This window comes from Artemia franciscana, chromosome 11 (assembly GCF_032884065.1).
Source record: "Artemia franciscana chromosome 11, ASM3288406v1, whole genome shotgun sequence".
NCBI lineage: Eukaryota > Metazoa > Arthropoda > Branchiopoda > Anostraca > Artemiidae > Artemia > Artemia franciscana.
The window spans coordinates 2,553,709-2,575,462 of NC_088873.1; the positions used below are offsets into that span (position 1 = coordinate 2,553,709).

The 21,754-nt window shown below is 30.8% G+C and overlaps 1 protein-coding gene and 1 long non-coding RNA gene across 4 annotated transcripts in view; one reads left to right on the plus strand and one right to left on the minus strand.

Moving 5' to 3' along the window:
• The window catches only part of LOC136032686 (uncharacterized), a 101,634-nt gene that overhangs the window by 14,199 nt on the left and 65,681 nt on the right, over positions 1-21,754 (plus strand). For 2 of the 3 annotated variants that reach the window (XM_065712985.1, XM_065712987.1), the window contains exons 2-3: positions 15,052-15,200; positions 19,740-19,896. In XM_065712985.1, the coding sequence (XP_065569057.1) occupies positions 19,859-19,896 (38 nt within the window). In that variant the 5' untranslated portion in view covers positions 15,052-15,200; positions 19,740-19,858. The remainder of the gene's footprint in view (positions 1-15,051; positions 15,201-19,739; positions 19,897-21,754) is intronic. The other variant, XM_065712986.1, reaches the window with a different exon arrangement.
• Positions 1-21,754, minus strand: part of LOC136032688 (uncharacterized) — a 42,333-nt gene that overhangs the window by 3,175 nt on the left and 17,404 nt on the right. Inside the window, exon 2 of the long non-coding RNA XR_010618758.1 lies at positions 12,452-12,582. This is a non-coding gene — a long non-coding RNA (uncharacterized LOC136032688). The remainder of the gene's footprint in view (positions 1-12,451; positions 12,583-21,754) is intronic.

A 21,754-nucleotide genomic window follows, 5' to 3' on the forward strand; every position in this document is an offset into this window, starting at 1 on the left:
AGTGGACTGATCAGGATGAAACTAGGTGGGAAGAATAAGCACAAGTCCTAGATACGTGACTGACATAACCGAAATGGATTCGCTCTCTTTGGGGGAGTTGAAGGGGGTGATAATTAACTCTTTGGGGTAGTAAGGGGGTTCAGTGCTTTGGCGAGTTTGCTACTTCTGGACGTGCTAGGACAATGAAAATTGGTAAGCGTGTCAGGGACCTGCACAAATTGATTTGATAAAGTTGATTTCCCCGATTCAACCCTCTGGGGGGGGGCTGAAGGGAGAGGAAAAATTAGAAAAAATGAGGTATTTTTAACTTGCGAGTGGGTTATCGGATCTTAATGAATTTTGATATTTAAAAGGACCTTGTGTCTCAGAGCTCTTATTTTAAATGGCGACCGGCGTTAAGCCTCTGATTTTCCTTTTAAATTAATCTATTAATTCTTGTAATTTTGCTAGAGCTCATGCCATATGAGCTCTTGGCTCTTCCGACCTCGTCACAAGTGCCATATGAGCTTTTAGCTCTTGTTTTATTCCTTTTTTCTCAGAAGATTTTCGACTTAGTCTCATGGTTTTTGCCACTTCATGGTGTGAAAACTGCTGCTAGAAATAGACAGGTTGCAACTTCTGCCGTATTGTCTTCTAGTATATTTAAATGTGTGCTTGCATCGTGCCTGCGTTCTGTTTCTTACGGTAATATTGGTTTGTCTTCTATTGCATATGCAGATGACCTTTCTCTTGTTGCCCGGACTCGCCGTGGATTGCTTTCTAATTTTACTATATTAACCAATGAACTTTCTAAGATTGGACTGTCAGTTAATGCGTCTAAATGCGAGTTTATTTGTTTTAATAGCCCTTATGTGGTCGCTCCATTCGTTGCTGGGACTGCAAATCTGCCATGTTTTCTTTAGTTAGTTGGCTCGGTCTGTGTGTCGGTCCAACACTTTCCACTACCTTTTCATCCCTAGTGAATCAAGCCGTGAAAAACCTATGCGTCGTTTACGGAAAAATATCCCCAAACAGAAGCCGTTACAACCACAACGGTTTGTACGCTTATTACGTCCCTGTGCTTTTGTTCTTATCAGACATGGCTCATCTATTTCGTAAGAAAAATCGCCATACTCTACGTGCGGCTTATTTCAGATATTGCAAATTCCTCCTCCGGCTTCCTAGATGGCACCAAAACAGAAAAATAATTGTTTGATTTGGTTTAATAGATATGCCTTCTTGGATTCGGTCTTCTAGTGATGATTTATGTAAAAAGACTATCTACTTTATTCACGTTTACGACCCTCTGTAGCCTTTTTTCCATATTGATACTGGTTAATTAGTCCATGTTGTCTTTTGTCAGTTTGAATTTTTTTTTCTTGCTGTTTATCGTTTTTGTCTTTGTTTATTGATAATACTCCGTACTTTGTGTTTTTTTATACTTTTACGGATAATAAAGTTCATTCATTCATTCTGCAGTTTGACCAGCCGTATGGAATGCGTCTGAATCAGCGGGCTTGCTGCAGGCCCGTGATTTTATAATATATGTTTGTAGGGAGTTTTACCAACCATCTGAATTGACTACACAGCATGCGGCTTGCTTGAGTGAAAACCAGCCAAAGGATATAGATGTCATACATTTTCATAGCGTGTCTGAAATTTAACTTGAAAACTTGAGGCAGTTTCCTTGTAAAGGTGCCGAGGGTGAGACATGTCATCAAAGTGTGAATCAAGACTTCATTTTCATACTCTTCTTTTCTTTCAGCACCCTGAGAGCCAGCGACCTTTTTATTGAGCTTTGATTTCTCTTATTAAAAAAATCTGCAACTGACTCACTTGGCTCCTTACTTTGAAATTTGAGTTTTTTTGTTGCTACGGTTTTTACTTATTGAATCACAGAATGAACTACTTTATTACCTTTTATCTGTTTTAAAGCCAATCCAAAGTTTATTTTTCTATTTTCAATATTTTTTCCACCATTCCGACATGTTTCAGAATAACCCTGTATTTTTTCAAACGTGCCAGATTTGACTGAACACTAATCGCCAGAAGTTCAACTCTATGTGCACTGTATTAATCCTGATATGTGATCTGTCTGATCCAATCAGAAGTTTTTTGACTGCACTTAATTGTTTTGATAGTCTTTTTCTTTCAAGCCGTTGTGTTGAAAATTGGTTGAGATTATTTTTCTGGACTTCGTTGGGTGTCTACCAGCCAAACAAGGGAAAAAAAATATTTGTATGTGTGTCGACTGACGTCATGTTTGTCGACTGACAAAACTAAAGACTGGGACATCGGGACACAAATGACGGTCGGGACACCGGGACATAGGGAATATAAATGACGACCGGGACACTCAAAGAGAAAGCGACCGGGACACAAGGAATGTTCGATTAGTAATCACCACCAACAAAGCACCGGGACACAAATGACGACCGGGACACAGGGAATATAAATGACGACCAGGACACACAAATGACGACCGGGACACAGGGAAACAACAACAACGGGGACACCGGGGGGCACAGGGGGATATATAAATGACGACGGGGACACAGGGAATGTTCGATTAGCAATCACCATCAACAAAGCTCGAGGGCAATCATTAGAATAATGAGGTATAGATCTGAATACAGATTGTTTTACCCATGGAAAATTATATGTTGCATGTTCAAGAGTCAGTAAACCTGACAATCTATTTATATGCACAGACAATGGGACAGCCAAGAATGTTGTATATTCGCAAGTTTTACGTAGTTAAATATATTAATTTACCAGAAATTTTAAATCAGCGGCATGTGAAACAGGCCCTTCCTAGTAATTTGAATTATAATGATAGTCGAGTTTTAACTTATAAATTTTCAAAAACTATTGGGCAAAATATTTTTAATTATAATTTAATACTAAAAAGACTAGATAGTGATATAAATTGGAAACCGGTTTGTAATTGTAAGCAACTTGGCCCATTTGTAAATCCTACTTACAAACATGTTATAACAGGGGACTTGTCAATAATAAAGCAAGATGATCTTCAAATTATAATGAATAAAGGGGCTAATTTCCGTCTTTCTCATCATCTAAAACCATCGAGTGTTCTTGATGGCTTGGAAAATGATTTTGATTTATTTATTGATAAGTGGTGTAAGAAAGAGAATAAAAATAAAGAGAGTTTTCAAAGTTGGAAGAATTTAATTATTAGTAGAATAAGAAATAAAATATATTCTAACTTAAAAAATAGTAACACTACATCATTATTTTATAATGCGAAGATTAAACAAGCAATTGCTAATCTAAAGAATGAATTTGTAATTGTGCCAGTGGATAAAGCTAATAATAATTTTGCCATAATTTGTCAGAAGCTGTATTGTGATATCTTAAAAAGGGAGTTATGCACAACTAATGTTTACGAAAAGGTAAATATAGAGGATGAGAATTTAATTGAAAAGACTGAAGAAATACTTTTTAAAAATTTTAATATTACAATAAATGACAATGATAAAAAGTTCCCTTTCCTATATTGGACTGTAAAATTTCATAAGAATCCCCCTAAACCACGGTTTATTGCTGGAGCAGCTAAATGTCCAACCCGCATGGCTGCTACTGACCTCTCTTTAATTTTAAAGGAAATTGTAAATAAACTTAAAACCTATTGTTCTGGTATTAAAAAAATTCCGAATTTTAATCCATATTGGAGTGTTAATAATTCACTGCAGGTGATAGATTCTTTAACAATGGTTTCAGCTAAAAGAATTGAGTCTTTCGATTTTGCGACAATTTATATTAATTTATCACTTAATGTAGTGTTTGATAATTTAAAAACTGTTATCAAGAAATCTTTCCTCTTATCTAGTAAAAGGTTCTTAGAAATAGACATTTATAATAAAAAAGCTATATGTACAAATTGCTTTAATACTACAGTTAACTTGAGATGTTACAGCTTGGACATGATTTTTGAGTTATTGGAATTTGTTTTATACAATACTTTTATAAGATTTGGGGATGACTTGTACAAGCAAATTGTGGGAATTCCCATGGGGGGGAATTCCAGCCCATTTATAGCTGACTTGTTTTTAAGTCAACTCGAATATAAATATATGATGGATAAGAATAATCCAATTAATTTAAAACATGCTTTGTCAAATAATAAAAGATATTTAGATGATATTTTGGTCTTAAATTGTAAGGATTTCATTGATATTTCTAAAAATGTATATCCATCAGAGCTTATTCTTGAGCCTAGTCATTGCGCTGGTCATGAAGATCATTTCTTAGATTTAAATATTAATATTTGTAATAATAATAAATTAAGTTTTAAAATGTATAATAAAACGGATGATTTTGATTTTGAAGTGATTAGTTTCCCATTCCCTGAAAGTAATATACACTCAAATATCACATATTCAGCGTTTTTCTCACAGTTACTTCGTTATGCAAGGATTTGTAGTAATTATATTGATTTTAAAAATAGATGTAAAATCTTAAGCCAAAAATTGATATCTAGAGGTATTTCTGCAAATAAATTAACTTGGCAATTTAAAAAATTTAGTTTTCATTATAACGAACTTTTAAATAAATATCAAAAGAATTATCTAGAAATACTTAAAGAAATTTTCAACTAATTTCGGAGGTTCGAGAAATGTCGCAGCGCCATTTATTTTGAATTGTGTTTCTAATTGAGCGGATTTTCTTAAAAATTAGCCACATGGTAAAGATGAATTCTATAATTGTTTAGTTCATTTAGGTTTTTTGCAATGTGTTAATATTTGTGATTTGGTAAAATTTATAATATTTAGTTTCCCTATTGTTGCTAAAGGGAGGGATATATCAACAGGATAAGCTTGTTTTGGTTTTACTTGGTTGTTTTACATTTGCTGTTTTTTTTTTCTTTCATAGGCATGTATTTTGGGGGTGATACCTGACGCGGAGATGCCATGGATATTCTGTGGTAGCCACAACACTGTGCTGGGTAGAGAATTTAGAGTGGCGAAACCCTATATAGGCCAGTGTATTCTCCTGATGAGCCCTTATGTTGGGTATTGCCTCTGAATTATTTGTCTATATTATTTTTTCTATTATTTGGTAAATGACGACTTATACTTATTGACGACATGACTGCCTGTCCATGGATTATTCTTTATGGTTGATTGTGTGTGGCTATGCTGTTTGACCTCTGTGATTGTATGGATGAGTAGGGTTGAGGCCTCATTCAAGTGCTGGTCTATATTAATCACTAATTTAGGAAAACAGTCTTCCTTTTCTCCTTCTGTCTCTCTTTTTTTTCTTTTTTTTTTTTTATGTGTTTGTGCTGTTGCATTGGTGATTTCTCTTTTCATGATATATATATATATATATATATATATATATATATATATATATATATATATATATGTATATATATATATATATATTTATATATATATATATATATATATATATATATATATATATATATATATATATATATATATATATATATATGTATATATATATATATATATATATATATATCTATCTATATAAAAAGAAGTTGTCTGTCTGTGGATGGGTCAGGTGACGTCACCTGAAAAAACTGGATCAGGTGACGTCAAAACTGAAAAAACTAAAAAAGGCAAAAACTACAAAAAAAACTAAAAACTAATAAAAAAATAAAAAAGCTAAAAAACTAAAAAAACTAAAAAAAGGCAAAAACTACAAAAAAAACTAAAAACTAATAAAAAAGCTAAAAAACTAAAAAAACTAAAAAAAGGCAAAAACTACAAAAAAAACTAAAAACTAATAAAAAAAATAAAAAAGCTAAAAAACTAAAAAAACTAAAAAAAAGGTTAAAAACGAAAAAAACTAAAAACTAAAAAAAAGGAAAAAACTGAAAAATAAGCTAAAATAAAGGTAAAAACCAATAAAAAACTAAAAAAAAAACTGAAAAAACTAAAAAAAGGCAAAAACTACAAAAAAAAACTAAAAACTAATAAAAAAAGTAAAAAAGCTAAAAAACTAAAATAACTAAAAAAACTAAAAAAAGGTAAAAAACTGAAAAAAATAAAAAATAAAAAAAAACTAAAAAAAAGGAAAAAACTGAAAAATAAGCTAAAATAAAGGTAAAAACCAATAAAAAACTAAAAAGAAAAAAAGGAAAAAACTAAAAAAAATTTTCATCTAAAAAACTAAAAAAGGTAAAAACTAAAAGAACTAAAAAAGAAAAAAATAAATGACGAAACTCAAAGAGAAAGCGACCAGGACAAAAGGAATGTTCGATTAGCAATCAACAAAACACAGGGACACAGGGAGTATAAATGACGACCAGGACATAAGTAAAAAAAAAAAACTATCTATATATATAAAAATAAGTTGTCTGTCGATCTGTGGATCGTGGATCAGGTGACGTCACCTGAAAAAACTGGATCAGGTGACGTCAAAACTGAAAAAACTAAAAAAGGCAAAAACTACAAAAAAAACTAAAAACTAATAAAAAAAATAAAAAAGCTAAAAAACTAAAAAAAACTAAAAAAAGGCAAAAACTACAAAAAAAAACTAAAAACTAATAAAAAAATAAAAAAGCTAAAAAACTAAAAAAACTAAAAAAACTAAAAAAAGGTAAAAAACTAAAAAAACTAAAAACTAAAAAAAAACTAAAAAAAAGGAAAAAACTGAAAAAATAAGCTAAAATAAAGGTAAAAACCAATAAAAAACTAAAAAAAAAACTGAAAAAACTAAAAAAAGGCAAAAACTACAAAAAAACTAAAAACTAATAAAAAAAGTAAAAAAGCTAAAAAACTAAAAAAAACTAAAAAAACTAAAAAAAGGTAAAAAACTAAAAAAAATAAAAAATAAAAAAAAAATAAAAAAAAAGGAAGAAACTGAAAAATAAGCTAACATAAAGGTAAAAACCAATAAAAAACTAAAAAGAAAAAAAGGAAAAAACTAAAAAAATTTTCATCTAAAAAACTAAAAAAAACTAAAAAAGGAAAAAACTAAAAAAAGGCAAAAACTACAAAAAAAACTAAAAACTAATAAAAAAAATAAAAAAGCTAAAAAACTAAAAAAACTAAAAAAACTAAAAAAAGGTAAAAAACTAAAAAAAAGGAAAAAACTGAAAAAATAAGCTAAAATAGAGGTAAAAACCAATAAAAAACTAAAAAAAAAACTGAAAAAACTATAAAAAGGCAAAAACTACAAAAAAACTAAAAACTAATAAAAAAAGTAAAAAAGCTAAAAAACTAAAAAAAAACTAAAAAAACTAAAAAAAGGTAAAAAACTAAAAAAAATAAAAAATAAAAAAAAACTAAAAAAAAAGGAAAAAACTGAAAAATAAGCTAACATAAAGGTAAAAACCAATAAAAAACTAAAAAGAAAAAAAGGAAAAAACTAAAAAAATTTTCATCTAAAAAACTAAAAAAAAATAAAAAAGGAAAAAACTAAAAAAAGGCAAAAACTACAAAAAAACTAAAAACTAATAAAAAAAGTAAAAAAGCTAAAAAACTAAAAAAAAACTAAAAAAACTAAAAAAACTAAAAAAAGGTAAAAAACTAAAAAAAATAAAAAATAAAAAAAAACTAAAAAAAAGGAAAAAACTGAAAAATAAGCTAACATAAAGGTAAAAACCAATAAAAAACTAAAAAGAAAAAAAGGAAAAAACTAAAAAAATTTTCATCTAAAAAACTAAAAAAAACTAAAAAAGGAAAAAACTAAAAAAAGGCAAAAACTACAAAAAAAACTAAAAACTAATAAAAAAAATAAAAAAGCTAAAAAACTAAAAAAACTAAAAAAACTAAAAAAAGGTAAAAAACTAAAAAAAAGGAAAAAACTGAAAAAATAAGCTAAAATAAAGGTAAAAACCAATAAAAAACTAAAAAAAAAACTGAAAAAACTAAAAAAAGGCAAAAACTACAAAAAAACTAAAAACTAATAAAAAAAGTAAAAAAGCTAAAAAACTAAAAAAAAACTAAAAAAACTAAAAAAACTAAAAAAAGGTAAAAAACTAAAAAAAATAAAAAATAAAAAAAAACTAAAAAAAAAGGAAAAAACTGAAAAATAAGCTAACATAAAGGTAAAAACCAATAAAAAACTAAAAAGAAAAAAAGGAAAAAACTAAAAAAATTTTCATCTAAAAAACTAAAAAAAACTAAAAAAGGTAAAAACTAAAAGAACTAAAAAAGAAAAAAATAAATGACGACACTCAAAGAGAAAGCGACCAGGACAAAAGGAATGTTCGATTAGCAATCAACAAAGCACCGGGACACAGGGAGTATAAATGACGACGAGGACATAAGTAAAAAAAAAATTAACAAAACTAAAAAGAAGTTAAAAACTACAAAAAAAACTAAAAAGAAAAAAAAACTAAAAACTAAAAAAAAAACTAAAAAATCTAAAAATCTAAATAAACTAAAAAAGAAAAAAAAGGAAAAAAATAAAGGAGAAAAACAAAACTAAAAAACGAATGTATATACAGACCGGTACACCGGGATACAAATGACGACCGGGACACAGGGAATATAAATGACGACCGGGACACAGGGACACAACTACAACGGGGACACCGGGGGAAACAGGGGGATATAAATGACGACCGGGACAAAAAAACTAAAAAGAAAAAAAAACTAAAAACTAATAAAAAAACTAAAAAATCTAAAAATCTAAATAAGCTAAAAAAGAAAAAAAAAGGAAAAAAATAAAGGAGAAAAACAAAACTAAAAAACGAATGTATATACAGACCGGGACACCGGGATACAAATGACGACCGGGACACAGGGAATATAAATGACGACCGGGACACAGGGACACAACTATAAAAATAAGTTGTCTGTCTGTGGATGGGTCAGGTGACGTCACCTGAAAAAACTGGATCAGGTGACGTCAAAACTGAAAAAACTAAAAAAGGCAAAAACTACAAAAAAACTAAAAACTAATAAAAAAATAAAAAAGCTAAAAAACTAAAAAAACTAAAAAAAGGCAAAAACTACAAAAAAAACTAAACACTAATAAAAAAGCTAAAAAACTAAAAAAACTAAAAAAAGGCAAAAACTACAAAAAAAACTAAAAACTAATAAAAAAAATAAAAAAGCTAAAAAACTAAAAAAACTAAAAAAAACTAAAAAAAAGGTAAAAAACGAAAAAAACTAAAAACTAAAAAAAAAGGAAAAAACTGAAAAATAAGCTAAAATAAAGGTAAAAACCAATAAAAAACTAAAAAAAAAAAATGAAAAAACTAAAAAAAGGCAAAAACTACAAAAAAAAAACTAAAAACTAATAAAAAAAGTAAACAAGCTAAAAAACTAAAAAAACTAAAAAAACTAAAAAAAGGTAAAAAACTAAAAAAAATAAAAAATAAAAAAAAACTAAAAAAAAGGAAAAAACTGAAAAATAAGCTAAAATAAAGGTAAAAACCAATAAAAAACTAAAAAGAAAAAAAGGAAAAAACTAAAAAAAATTTTCATATAAAAAACTAAAAAAAAATAAAAAAGGTAAAAACTAAAAGAACTAAAAAAGAAAAAAATAAATGACGAAACTCAAAGAGAAAGCGACCAGGACAAAAGGAATGTTCGATTAGCAATCAACAAAACACAGGGACACAGGGAGTATAAATGACGACCAGGACATAAGTAAAAAAAAAAAAAACTATCTATATATATAAAAATAAGTTGTCTGTGGATCTGTGGATCGTGCATCAGGTGACGTCACCTGAAAAAACTGGATCAGGTGACGTCAAAACTGAAAAAACTAAAAAAGGCAAAAACTTCAAAAAAAACTAAAAACTAATAAAAAAAATAAAAAAGCTAAAAAACTAAAAAAACTAAAAAAAGGCAAAAACTACAAAAAAAACTAAAAACTAATAAAAAAAATAAAAAAGCTAAAAAACTAAAAAAACTAAAAAAAGGTAAAAAACTAAAAAAACTAAAAACTAAAAAAAAACTAAAAAAAAGGAAAAAACTGAAAAAATAAGCTAAAATAAAGGTAAAAACCAATAAAAAACTAAAAAAAAAAACTGAAAAAACTAAAAAAAGGCAAAAACTACAAAAAAACTAAAAACTAATAAAAAAAGTAAAAAAGCTAAAAAACTAAAAAAAAACTAAAAAAACTAAAAAAACTAAAAAAAGGTAAAAAACTAAAAAAAATAAAAAAAAACTAAAAAAAAAGGAAAAAACTGAAAAATAAGCTAACATAAAGGTAAAAACCAATAAAAAACTAAAAAGAAAAAAAGGAAAAAACTAAAAAAATTTTCTTCTAAAAAACTAAAAAGAACTAAAAAAGGAAAAAACTAAAAAAAGGCAAAAACTACAAAAAAAAACTAAAAACTAATAAAAAAAATAAAAAAGCTAAAAAACTAAAAAAACTAAAAAAAACTAAAAAAAGGTAAAAAACTAAAAAAACTAAAAACTAAAAAAAAACTAAAAAAAAGGAAAAAACTGAAAAAATAAGCTAAAATAAAGGTAAAAACCAATAAAAAACTAAAAAAAAAACTGAAAAAACTAAAAAAAGGCAAAAACTACAAAAAAACTAAAAACTTATAAAAAAAAGTAAAAAAGCTAAAAAACTAGAAAAAAACTAAAAAAACTAAAAAAACTAAAAAAAGGTAAAAAACTAAAAAAAATAAAAAATAAAAAAAAACTAAAAAAAAAGGAAAAAACTGAAAAATAAGCTAACATAAAGGTAAAAACCAATAAAAAACTAAAAAGAAAAAAAGGAAAAAACTAAAAAAATTTTCATCTAAAAAACTAAAAAAAACTAAAAAAGGTAAAAACTAAAAGAACTAAAAAAGAAAAAAATAAATGACGACACTCAAAGAGAAAGCGACCAGGACAAAAGGAATGTTCGATTAGCAATCAACAAAGCACCGGGACACAGGGAGTATAAATGACGACCAGGACATAAGTAAAAAAAAAATTAACAAAACTAAAAAGAAGTTAAAAACTACAAAAAAACTAAAAAGAAAAAAAAACTAAAAACTAAAAAAAAAACAAAAAAATCTAAAAATCTAAATAAACTAAAAAAGAAAAAAAAAGGAAAAAAATAAAGGAGAAAAACAAAACTAAAAAACGAATGTATATACAGACCGGTACACCGGGATACAAATGACGACCGGGACACAGGGAATATAAATGACGACCGGGACACAGGGACACAACTACAACGGGGACACCGGGGGAAACAGGGGGATATAAATGACGACCGGGACAAAAAAACTAAAAAGAAAAAAAAAACTAAAAACTAATAAAAAAACTAAAAAATCTAAAAATCTAAATAAGCTAAAAAAGAAAAAAAAAAGGAAAAAAATAAAGGAGAAAAACAAAACTAAAAAACGAATGTATATACAGACCGGGACACCGGGATACAAATGACGACCGGGACACAGGGAATATAAATGACGACCGGGACACAGGGACACAACTACAACGGGGACACCGGGGGAAACAGGGGGATGTAAATGACGACCGGGACACCGGGACAGGGAATGGTCGATTAGCAATCACCATCAACAAAGCTCAAGGGCAATCATTAGAATCATGAGGTATAGATCTGAATACAGATTGTTTTCCCATGGACCATTATATGTTGCATGTTCAAGAGTCGGTAAACCTGACAATCTATTTATATGCAAAGACAATGGGACAGCAAAGAATGTTGTATATTCGCAAGTTTTACGTAGTTAAAACCATATATATATATATATATATATATATATATATATATATATATATATATATATATATATATATATATATATATATAACATAGGGACACAACTACAATTGCGCGTAACTATTATGGCGCGTAACGACTTACGCGCGCGGAGGGGCTTGGGGGGGGGGGCGCGAAGCGCCCCCACCAACTAGGTGTTGGGGTGGCGCGAAGCGCCACCCCAACAGCTAGTATATATATATATATATATATATATATATATATATATATATATATATATATATATATATATACAGGTGGGACACAGGGACACAATAGGGAATATAAATGACGACCGGGACACTCAAAGAGAAAGCGACCGGGACACAAGGAATGTTCGATTAGCAATCAGGGACACAGGGAAACAACAACAACGGGGACGCCGGGGTGCACAGGGGGATATATAAATGACGACGGGGACACAGGGAATGTTCGATTAGCAATCACCATCAACAAAGCTCAAGGGCAATCATTAGAATCATGAGGTATAGATATGAATACGGATTGTTTTTCCCATGGACAATTATATGTTGCATGTTCAACAGTCGGTAAACCTGACAATCTATTTATATGCACAGACAATGGGACCAACAGTTTTCAGTAAGGGAAGGAAATCCTCCGACTAAGAAAAGGCGATTCTCAAATAATTAACATATGCAGTTTCCGCATTGATTGTATCGGTTAGTCCCAGAGATTGATTGCATGCAAAAATGTCAAACAAAACAATTTGCTTCCACATGACAGTTGCTTAATTACATATTATGCACACAAAAACTGATAAATGATAACATTGAAATACCGTTAAAATACTTGGCTCATTCAGTTCTTCCTCATCTTGATATAATTCATTCTCCGAGTCAGTAGACTCGTCATCCGAGTCAAAAACTTCATTAACCAAAATAATCAGTGCATTTTGGGGACATGTTCTACCTAAAATAAAGCAAAAAACTGAACAATCGGAATAGTGAAACAAAACAGGGGAAAATCACATCTAAACGAATAAAATTTTAAAAAGCACATTTGTTTTCAATAAAAATAAGGAGGTGAGTTTTTCAGTACTTCTACAAAAGCTTCCAATTCCAATTAGGTGCCTTTAAGTTTTCTTAAAGAAAATTCTGACAGAATTGGGACCAAAGGTCAAAATTTAATATAAAGAATGAGGTATCGAGAAGGGGCTAACCATTCATATACGGAATTTGAGTTTGTTGTAAGTTTTAGCGTTGCTCTTTATTTTCAGTTCAAAAAGCGTGTTTTTTTAGTTTTGTTTTTTTTTATCTGAGCTTGAAACCTCTGCACTAGTGTTCTCTGATACAGTGAATCTGATGGTGCTATTTTAAATACGATTGTAAGATTTATTAAGTCTTACGGAATGTTTCTCCAATATTTGACAATCAGGCTAATTTTTTCAGGCTTGTACCGTTTGAAGGGTAATATTAAACATAATAAACATTATTCATTTTAAATCTGTATAAAAAAAATTCAGTCTTTTGTTGTAACTACTGTTATTTTCATTCCTTTTTTTTCTTTTTTTTCGGTGACAATTGGGCCGAGTTGCTCCGTACTTACTTTTAGTTAAATTAAAACAAAAGTTATTTTTCTGAAAGTAAGGAGCAATATTAAAACTCAAAATGAACAAAAATTATTCTATATATGAAGGTCTGCCCCCTCCTCAATACCTTACTCTTTATGCTAAAGTTTGTCCCATTTTTTTAAGGACGGCAACTGAAACACGGGGGCTGTTTAATTAGAATAGGAAGCTTTTTTAAAACTGTTAATAACTTTAGCGTTAAGATCAAGGTATTGAGAGGGGGCAATCCTTCATATGCGGAGTAAATATGCCAAACTTAATATACATTTTTCATTACTTTTTCATTCGTTGAAAAATTGGAAGCTGCCATTAGTTGAAAAATATTCAGAAATTAAATAAAAGAACAAGTTTTTCAAACTGAAAGCAAGGAGCGACACTATAACTTAAAACGAATAGAAATTGTTCCGTATATGAAATAGGTTTTCCCTCTAAAGCCTCATTCTTTATGCTAAAGTTTGACTCTTTGACCCAACTCTACTTTTTAAAACAATGAAAACAAAAACTTTAGCGTAAGGAGTGACGCGTTGAGGAGAGTGACCCCTTTTATGTACGGAATTGTTTCTGTCCGTTTTAAGTTTTAATATCACTCCTTACTTTCAGTTTTAAAAACTTGTTTTTTATTTAGTGACAGAAAGGAAATGTGGCGTTTATCCTTATTTAAAGATCAACTAGCACGTAACTAGCCTTCTTCCCGTGTCCCTTTTTCTCCTGAAGACATCCGAATGAAATTCTGAGATGGGCATTTGATTCACGCTAAAAAAAAAAAAAAAAAAAAACTTTAAAAAAACATCAAATGTAAAATTAATATTCAATCGTCTTGATTTCTGGGCAATAGTGTTATTATGGAAGTAAAGAGTAATATTAGGCGCTAAAATGAGCAGAGTTTATTCTTTATAGGAGGGAGACCGCCCCTTTTCAACCCCCAACTCCACCTCGCGATCGCAGAAACTTCGGAGGGTGCTCATTACATCAGATGTTCAGAGCTCTAATCCTTTTTATAGAAGTCGAAAGTGATTGAAGACCAACCACCTGCGATGGGGGAGGGGTTGGTTGAGGAGGATACTCAGTTTATTACCACGAACTATGAAAAACTAATTTTGAACTAGCTAAAAACCAACTAATAATAATCGGTAACATAATATAACAGTTTCGTAACAACAACAGCAGAAAAGTAACTAAAACATAAACAGCTGTGCTGAAGTAGAATCCCCCCCCCCAAAAAAAAATGTTATATTACCTGGTATTTGTGACTTAGGATATACACAATAAAAATTTTACTTACTGCTGCTTCTAAAAATCAGTTAGTCAATTACGCTTTGTTTACACTGACATACACGTTACCAATGTTGTTATTCTCGCAGTTATTCGTGCCGTTTCAAGTGACACGTGGCCAGATAAGGATTTGTTGTTATCTTTTAGGGGCTAAACCCCGATAAGTGCAAATCCCATTGGACAAGTAAAGGAACACGGGGATGGGTTTACGGACCTGACTTTAGCTGCGTTTTATTTAAGTCAAATCGTTTCAGTCTGGGCTGAATGAATGAATGAAATAAACGCTGGAAAAGAGCTAGGCAGCTTACTGGCGAAAGTTTTGAAAATCGGCGAATGCTTCTTGAGTTTTTCTAGCTTTTTTAGGTTAGGTTAGGTTAAAAATTGCTTAAATTTGAATTTGCAATAGAAGCGATTATTATTCTCGTAAAGAGCATAAAAAAGGCATCGAGCGGTATATTTACTTTATTGATAAGACAATAATATAACTGTCACACATTTACCCATCTGGGAATGTTAAAAGTGAAGTCTGGCTTTTTTAGGATTCAAAAAGACACAAAATTCTGTAATTTGCAAGGGCCAAAGGCATACCTTACATTAGAAGCAGAAAAACAGTGCTGTACACATATCTGGAAAAATACTAACCTTGTTGGTCAAGAAAATAAAAGAAGTCTTCATCCACATCCACCAGGTAAATATTTTCTGACGTCATTTTTATGAAACAAGGGGTGAAGCTACCTGAACGAACAAGTTTCGATTTTCGGAATCTAGTTACGGAAAACAGTACGGTCCCTTACGGGATATCGCAAATAAAACGGCTTTGAGCTTACTAAATACGTAAAAAAAACGCTATTAAGGAAACAGGACTGAAAAAAGACCAAATAAAACGCGGCATTAAAAATCAGTTTGTTTCAATCAATGGGAATATACGAACCACGAACGTTTGACCTCTTGATCTGGGCTTTTCAGATGAAGCTAGTCAATTATCGGATCAATGAAGACATTTTTGTTTCCCATAAATAACTAATAGGATGTTACGTTTAACAAAACTTATCTTTTATCATATATTTTGTTCCAGTTGCAGTCGTTACACTAACACGAAAACAAAACTTTTTATGGCAATATTTCTCCTCTTGAGGCATCAGTACTGATCCATAATGTGAGAGATACTTTTAGTATTTAATTTATCTGTATGAATCAGTGGTAATACTGGTTTCACTTGCGTTTTCTTACACAAACAAGCTTACAATTTTTTTTTGTTCAAGCACAGAAAGTAAAAATAAAAGGAAATACAATAACTTATAAGATGTTTAATAACTCGTCCATCAGCAAATTTCTGATATATCCCTTATATTTTAATCACGGACAATAGGATAACGTTTCATGAACTACATCAACAGTTAAGGGTGTCATAATTTCTGTTCGAGAATCTATAACAGGAAGACGTGTAGTACCAATTTCAACAAAATTGCATGAGACCAGGTAGACAGGAAAGTACAAAGCTATCAAACAATTTGACCAAAACTTTCAAGGAATTGTAGATGAGTTAGAAAATGTTTATTGAGGACAATTCGGGGGACAAAACCTAACAACACCATAATTCATAAATACCGTGAAGAGGATTGCAAGTTAGTCTGCAATTTTTTAGCCTGTAGCAAATGCTTTCCTTGCCAAAAGTATGGAAATGATCAGCACAACTTAAAACATCGAAACAAAAGGATTGTTGATGTCATACCAGAGATCGCCAAAATGTCGATGAACCAGTGGATGAAATTTTGAAAGAATCTAATCAGGCTTCTAATGTTTCGTAAAATCACTTTATCAGTCCTTAGAAAAACAGAGAAAAAACGTTACAAAAGAAATCATATAGCCGATACTGCATAGATTTTTGGAATCGGCAATAAAAAAGATACTTTAATGATACTCAGAAGCTAAAATAATAGCTGAATTTACGTTTCAATTGAATAATGAATTTGTATTGAGTCAAAAGAACAATTCAAGTTAAAATCATTGAGAATGAAAACATTATCAGAAATATTTCTCACTAAAAAAAGATTGTTTAAAAGAACCTACATTAATAAATAGAGATAAAAACCGGAAACACACACATGAAAAATAGAGTCAAAGAGCCATCACGAACGGGTAGAAAACGAAAACTCAATGGAAAAGCAGGAATAATTATTGTGTCAATGCGTCATCTGCTAAAACATGGAATTGTAAATGCACCATCTACTAAAATATGGACGATGAAGTTGCTTCTGTTAAAGACATGTGTTAAGAAGTATTAAGGTACTCCATAAAAAGGTGATGGAAATTTTGAAACCTCTTAACAATATGATTGGGGAGTAAGCTGGAATTGTTTTGAACGTTAAGCGGGGGAGTTGGCATCTATCGGTTTTGTAAAATCCGAGAAAAATATCCCAAGTGCAGATATTAGAAATGATGAACTTAGCAAAACACAAGCAAAATCTGTTCCCCCTTTCTTTCAAAGTGGTAATGTGTACAGCTTTAAGAAGGAAGCAATATGAGATTTTAGTCTCTTTGTAAATGATCCTGAGTGAATACTTGTAGACCGATTCAGTTTTGTTGGTAAGTTTACATGAAATTTGAGAATGCCAGACCAGACATTGGATTTCATATAACAGCCTGGTATATATTAAGTAAACAAAGAAGGAATGTATCCTTGGGCAATAGAATTTATTTAGAAGTTCAAGCAAGTATACTAATTGGTTTGCTTATTTGACAATATTTATAACACGTATGGCCCACTTAAGATTTATAGAAGCTGTTTCAGGAAATATTTTAACTCGTTTCACTGACATCTAGATTAGGACTTAGAAAAACGGGAGCAGATTTCTTGAAGTTTATTGTCAGTGGATTTGATTTAGTGGTATCTGCTTTCATAACGCATGTTTATACCCTGTACTAACACATATTTTTATGTTTTAGTTTAAGGGCTGAATTTATTTATCTTAATTTGAATATGCAGATGATATATTACTTTTTAGCCGTTCAGAGTTTAGCCTAATTAAGTCGACCCAGTTTGTATCTAAGCTGCTTGAAAATATTGACCATATGCTTAATGCTGGACAGTAAGGATATGTATTAATAATGCCAAACACTGAAGCAGTGATCTGAGATTTGTTTCCTTTAAAGTTAAGCTACTTTCACCGTTGCGCTGGCTTGGTATTAGCGTCTGTTCTTCTCTATCAGTTATCCGGGATGGTACATTTTTAGACGTTAAAGTAGGTCAAGCTGAAATTTTGTCCCGATTCGTAACCGTTATTCTCTTAACGCCGGTATAACTGCTCCCTGCCTCTCCGTCACAGAATTGGATCTTCCCCCCACATGCAAGATGCTTTTTACAGCAATAGTTATATCACCTCCTGTCAAAAGTCACGTGGGCAATATCATTTTGCATGTGAAGATGCAGTTTTGTCAAAAAATATATTTATCCAAATATGCTAAGTTTTGTTAATGCTGTTGTTTATTTTCGTAATATACCATATATGATGGTGTTGAAACACATGATTGACGATATTTCAGACGATCAGGTAATAGAATCAATTAATTAGTATATTACATCCTTTATCAGAAGAATATACATGTGTTATATCATCTTGTATATCACCAAGATACAGATAGATTCTGTTGTACAAAAAAAAACGCATAGATATTGTTACTTCCTTTCAAGTGAACCCTTAAATAGTGCTCTATGTTGTTCCAGTCTCCCTCCTAGGGGTGATAAAAAAACAGATGAAAAAACGAGGACACATCTGTGCTTCCTTATTGTTCAATTAGGGGGGCCGTGACTTTCCTGTGAGTGGTTTTTGATAAATTGTGATTCCAGTAGTGAATTTTTCATTTCGATCCGAAACCAATCTCGGAAGGTTTCTGGCTATTTTCCAAAATTCTTATGAGTTTATTTTTCCAACATACCTTTACCATTAACATTTATCAAAATTATAGTTACCATCTATGAATCAGCTTTTCATGGTAATTATTTCTCACTTGAAAGTCTAAAAAAATGGTTATTTTTTTACTATGACCCGTGGTTCGTTATTTACTAGGTTGAAGCTACTGATGCGGCAATGAACATACGAAAAAGATTTGAGAACGCAAATTAGATAACATGCTTAACCTACCGTATTTTTATCACTTAGTCTCTTTAGATTTTTGTATTTTAGTTTTTGTAGATTCTTACTCTATTCTCCTTTATTAGTGTTATAATGAATGACAGAGGATTAATATATATTTGGAGATTAAAATGATTTTTAACTAGCGACGGAGGATTAATAAATATTTAGGGATCAAAATTTGGCCATCCACTCAAACAACCGGTGTTCAGCTTTCAGTGACTTCATGTTATTCGTTACAGCAATTTCAATTCAAATAAAATTCTTTTTTCGTGAATTCCATTCTTCCTTCTTCTTTATCCTTGACAGAATCGTAACTTTTATTGGATATATATTCTCCTGGGAGGCGATAGGTAATAATTTCAATTCCTTCTCTTTGAGTGGTGCTAAAGTAACAAGTTCAACAAGGACAAGGACTGCTAAAGAAGTCGTTTTTACTGCGGGGTCTATGCGAAAAAATTATATGTATGACATTGTGCGGGCTATTTATCATGCCATTTTTCTCATATGTAAACATATATCTTCTGACCGTTGAATCTGATAGTCAAACTTCAGTTACACATATACATATTACTTTTGTATTAGTTTTCTTTAGTATTAATAAATTGATTGATTGATTGACATATGTCTTTGGATCTTTAACCTCATTAGTTTGAGAGTCAAAATAAGGTCTGAAAACACGTATTTTCTTAGTGAGTTGGATGAGATATCTTACAACTTAGCTCTAAATAAAAATCTGGTACTTGGTGAAGGGACTAAATGCTTGCTTCCATTATTATCTGTGTCCTTATATTTAATGCATTCAATTTCCTGTTGGATTTCTTTTCCCGAATTGGCATTCATTTTATACCTAGCTCAAAAGTAAAGAAAGAAGTAAATGTTTTCCATTAGTTCAACAGAAACGGAAAAAAACTTTTATGGAATGAAGTTTCATTACATGTTAGTCAACTTTATAGATGAAGGGAGTGAGTGTTTTCCTTCCCCTTGAAAAAGTTTCTTTTAAATTGAAATAGGGTCTAGTTTCATCTTTTTCATCCATTAGAGATTTTTCTCAACTTGCTATTTTAAAGATCATTAGTCTTCCGTGTTTCCAGGTTTCTTCGCGCAGGAAGGAAACCATTAGTTTCCTTACTAGTCCAAGAAGGAAGCAAGATTCAAGGTCAGGTGTTTCTCTTGTCTTGTGAGGGAAAGTAGGGTAACTGTTAACTACCTTATGGAGAATACAGCCGAGTTTTTTATAAAAAATAAAAGGTAATTTGCATTGTTTAATTTAATTTACGGTTCATGGTTGTAGCGATAGCTTCAATCTAACAAAGAATAAACCATGGCCCATCATAGTAATCAGAAAAAAAAAAAAATCTGTGAAGTGACAAAGAATGGCAATTAGTAGCAAATTCAGGATAAATATCTTTTATTTGGATTAATCTTAATGGTAAAAGTATGTTGCAAAAATTTCAAAAAATAGCCGGAAATCCTTAGAAAATGGCGCTGGACCAAATGAAAAATGTGCAATGGAAATCGTAATTATCAAAAAACCTATGCAGAATCCATAGTAAATAAACCATGGTCCATCATAGTAATCATAAAAAAAGATCTTTGAAGTGACAAAGAATGGCAATTAGTAGCTAATTCAGGATAAACAACGTTTATTTAGATTGATCTTAATGATAAAAGTATGTTACGAACATTTAAAAAATAGCCGGAGATCCGTAGAAAATGGCGTCGGACCAAACAAAAAATGTGCAATGGAAATCTCAGGTGCCAAAAAACACATACAGAAAATCCACTGCCCCCCCCCCCTTATCTGTAAAAACAAAGAAAATCTTTTTCTTGCATGGTTGGTAATGATGTGCCCTCTTTCCCCCTTTTTTGTGTTTAAATTACCGCTATCAGGAAACTGAAACACCATAAATAAATGTCAAATTCACATGACGGATCCATGCGTGTCTTTTGCGGGCATTCTTGACCTAAAAAGAAAATATATTTTCACTTATCTCTGGCCCAGAGGAATAAAAATTAATTTTATTATAAAATATTTTGCGATGCCTGGATTTCTACGGGAGTTTCTAAACCGCTATTCTTTTTTAATTACTTTTTAAGCCGGTAGTATTTTGCCTAGTTTAAACATTGAGCTTTGTCTCATTTGTTGCCTAGAAACTTCGCCAAGATATAATCCACGTAACAGGGCTATTTCTTATTTAAAAAGACAGTTGAATCAGGAAAAAACAAGTTTCAGGAATGAATTTAGATCTGAAAAAGATGTTTTCAAGCTCATATTTCTACCCCTTCCTTATTTTAAAGGATTAGAATATTACACAGAAGACAGATGTATAATAAAAGGATAAAGATCCTCCAGAGCCATTGCTGGCGCATAGGGCGTCGAATTGACGTTTCAGTTGCTGGGTGTTTTTTACAGGGACAAGTAGCAAGCTTGTCGCCCAACCTTGCTGCGGCGGGGATCGAACCCTGGGCCCCATATTCCCAAGGAAGAACATGAATCCACTGTGCTACAACAGGTTGAAGACAGATGTACATCTATATTAACGTTAGGATACACATGTTTCACCTTAATTTTCGTTCCAGCATACTTTTCTTTGACTCTGACTTTTAAGCAGACTCTTAAGTTAAATTGTTTTTTTTTTATAAATTTCAGACACATTTTTACATTTAAAAAATATTATCTATCAGGATTTATCAAAGTTATAAGGCTAAAACAATTTCTTTGGATCTCATTCGTCCCGTAGTTCCATTTACAAAAAATTTGGTTTTATAACAAAGAGCTTGTATTCGTGAACTCACAAGGGAATGACATCAATGAAACATAAATAAACCTTGGCCGATGGAAAAAACACTTTAATTAGGGCCATAATTGGTGAAAGATTCAAACTCTGTCCCAATCACAAAACGTGTCACCGTACCACCTTCACTAAAATCTGAGACTAGAGCTGCCAAAGAACCCTTAAAATGAGACAAAGCACCAGGACCAGACGGTGTCTCTGCAGAGCTGACAAGTTTTGGCCCAAACGATGCTATCGACCTGTACCACAGCGTTATATCAGTCATCTGGTTCACTGGATATTTCTTATAACGAGTGTGTAAGGCACCAGTA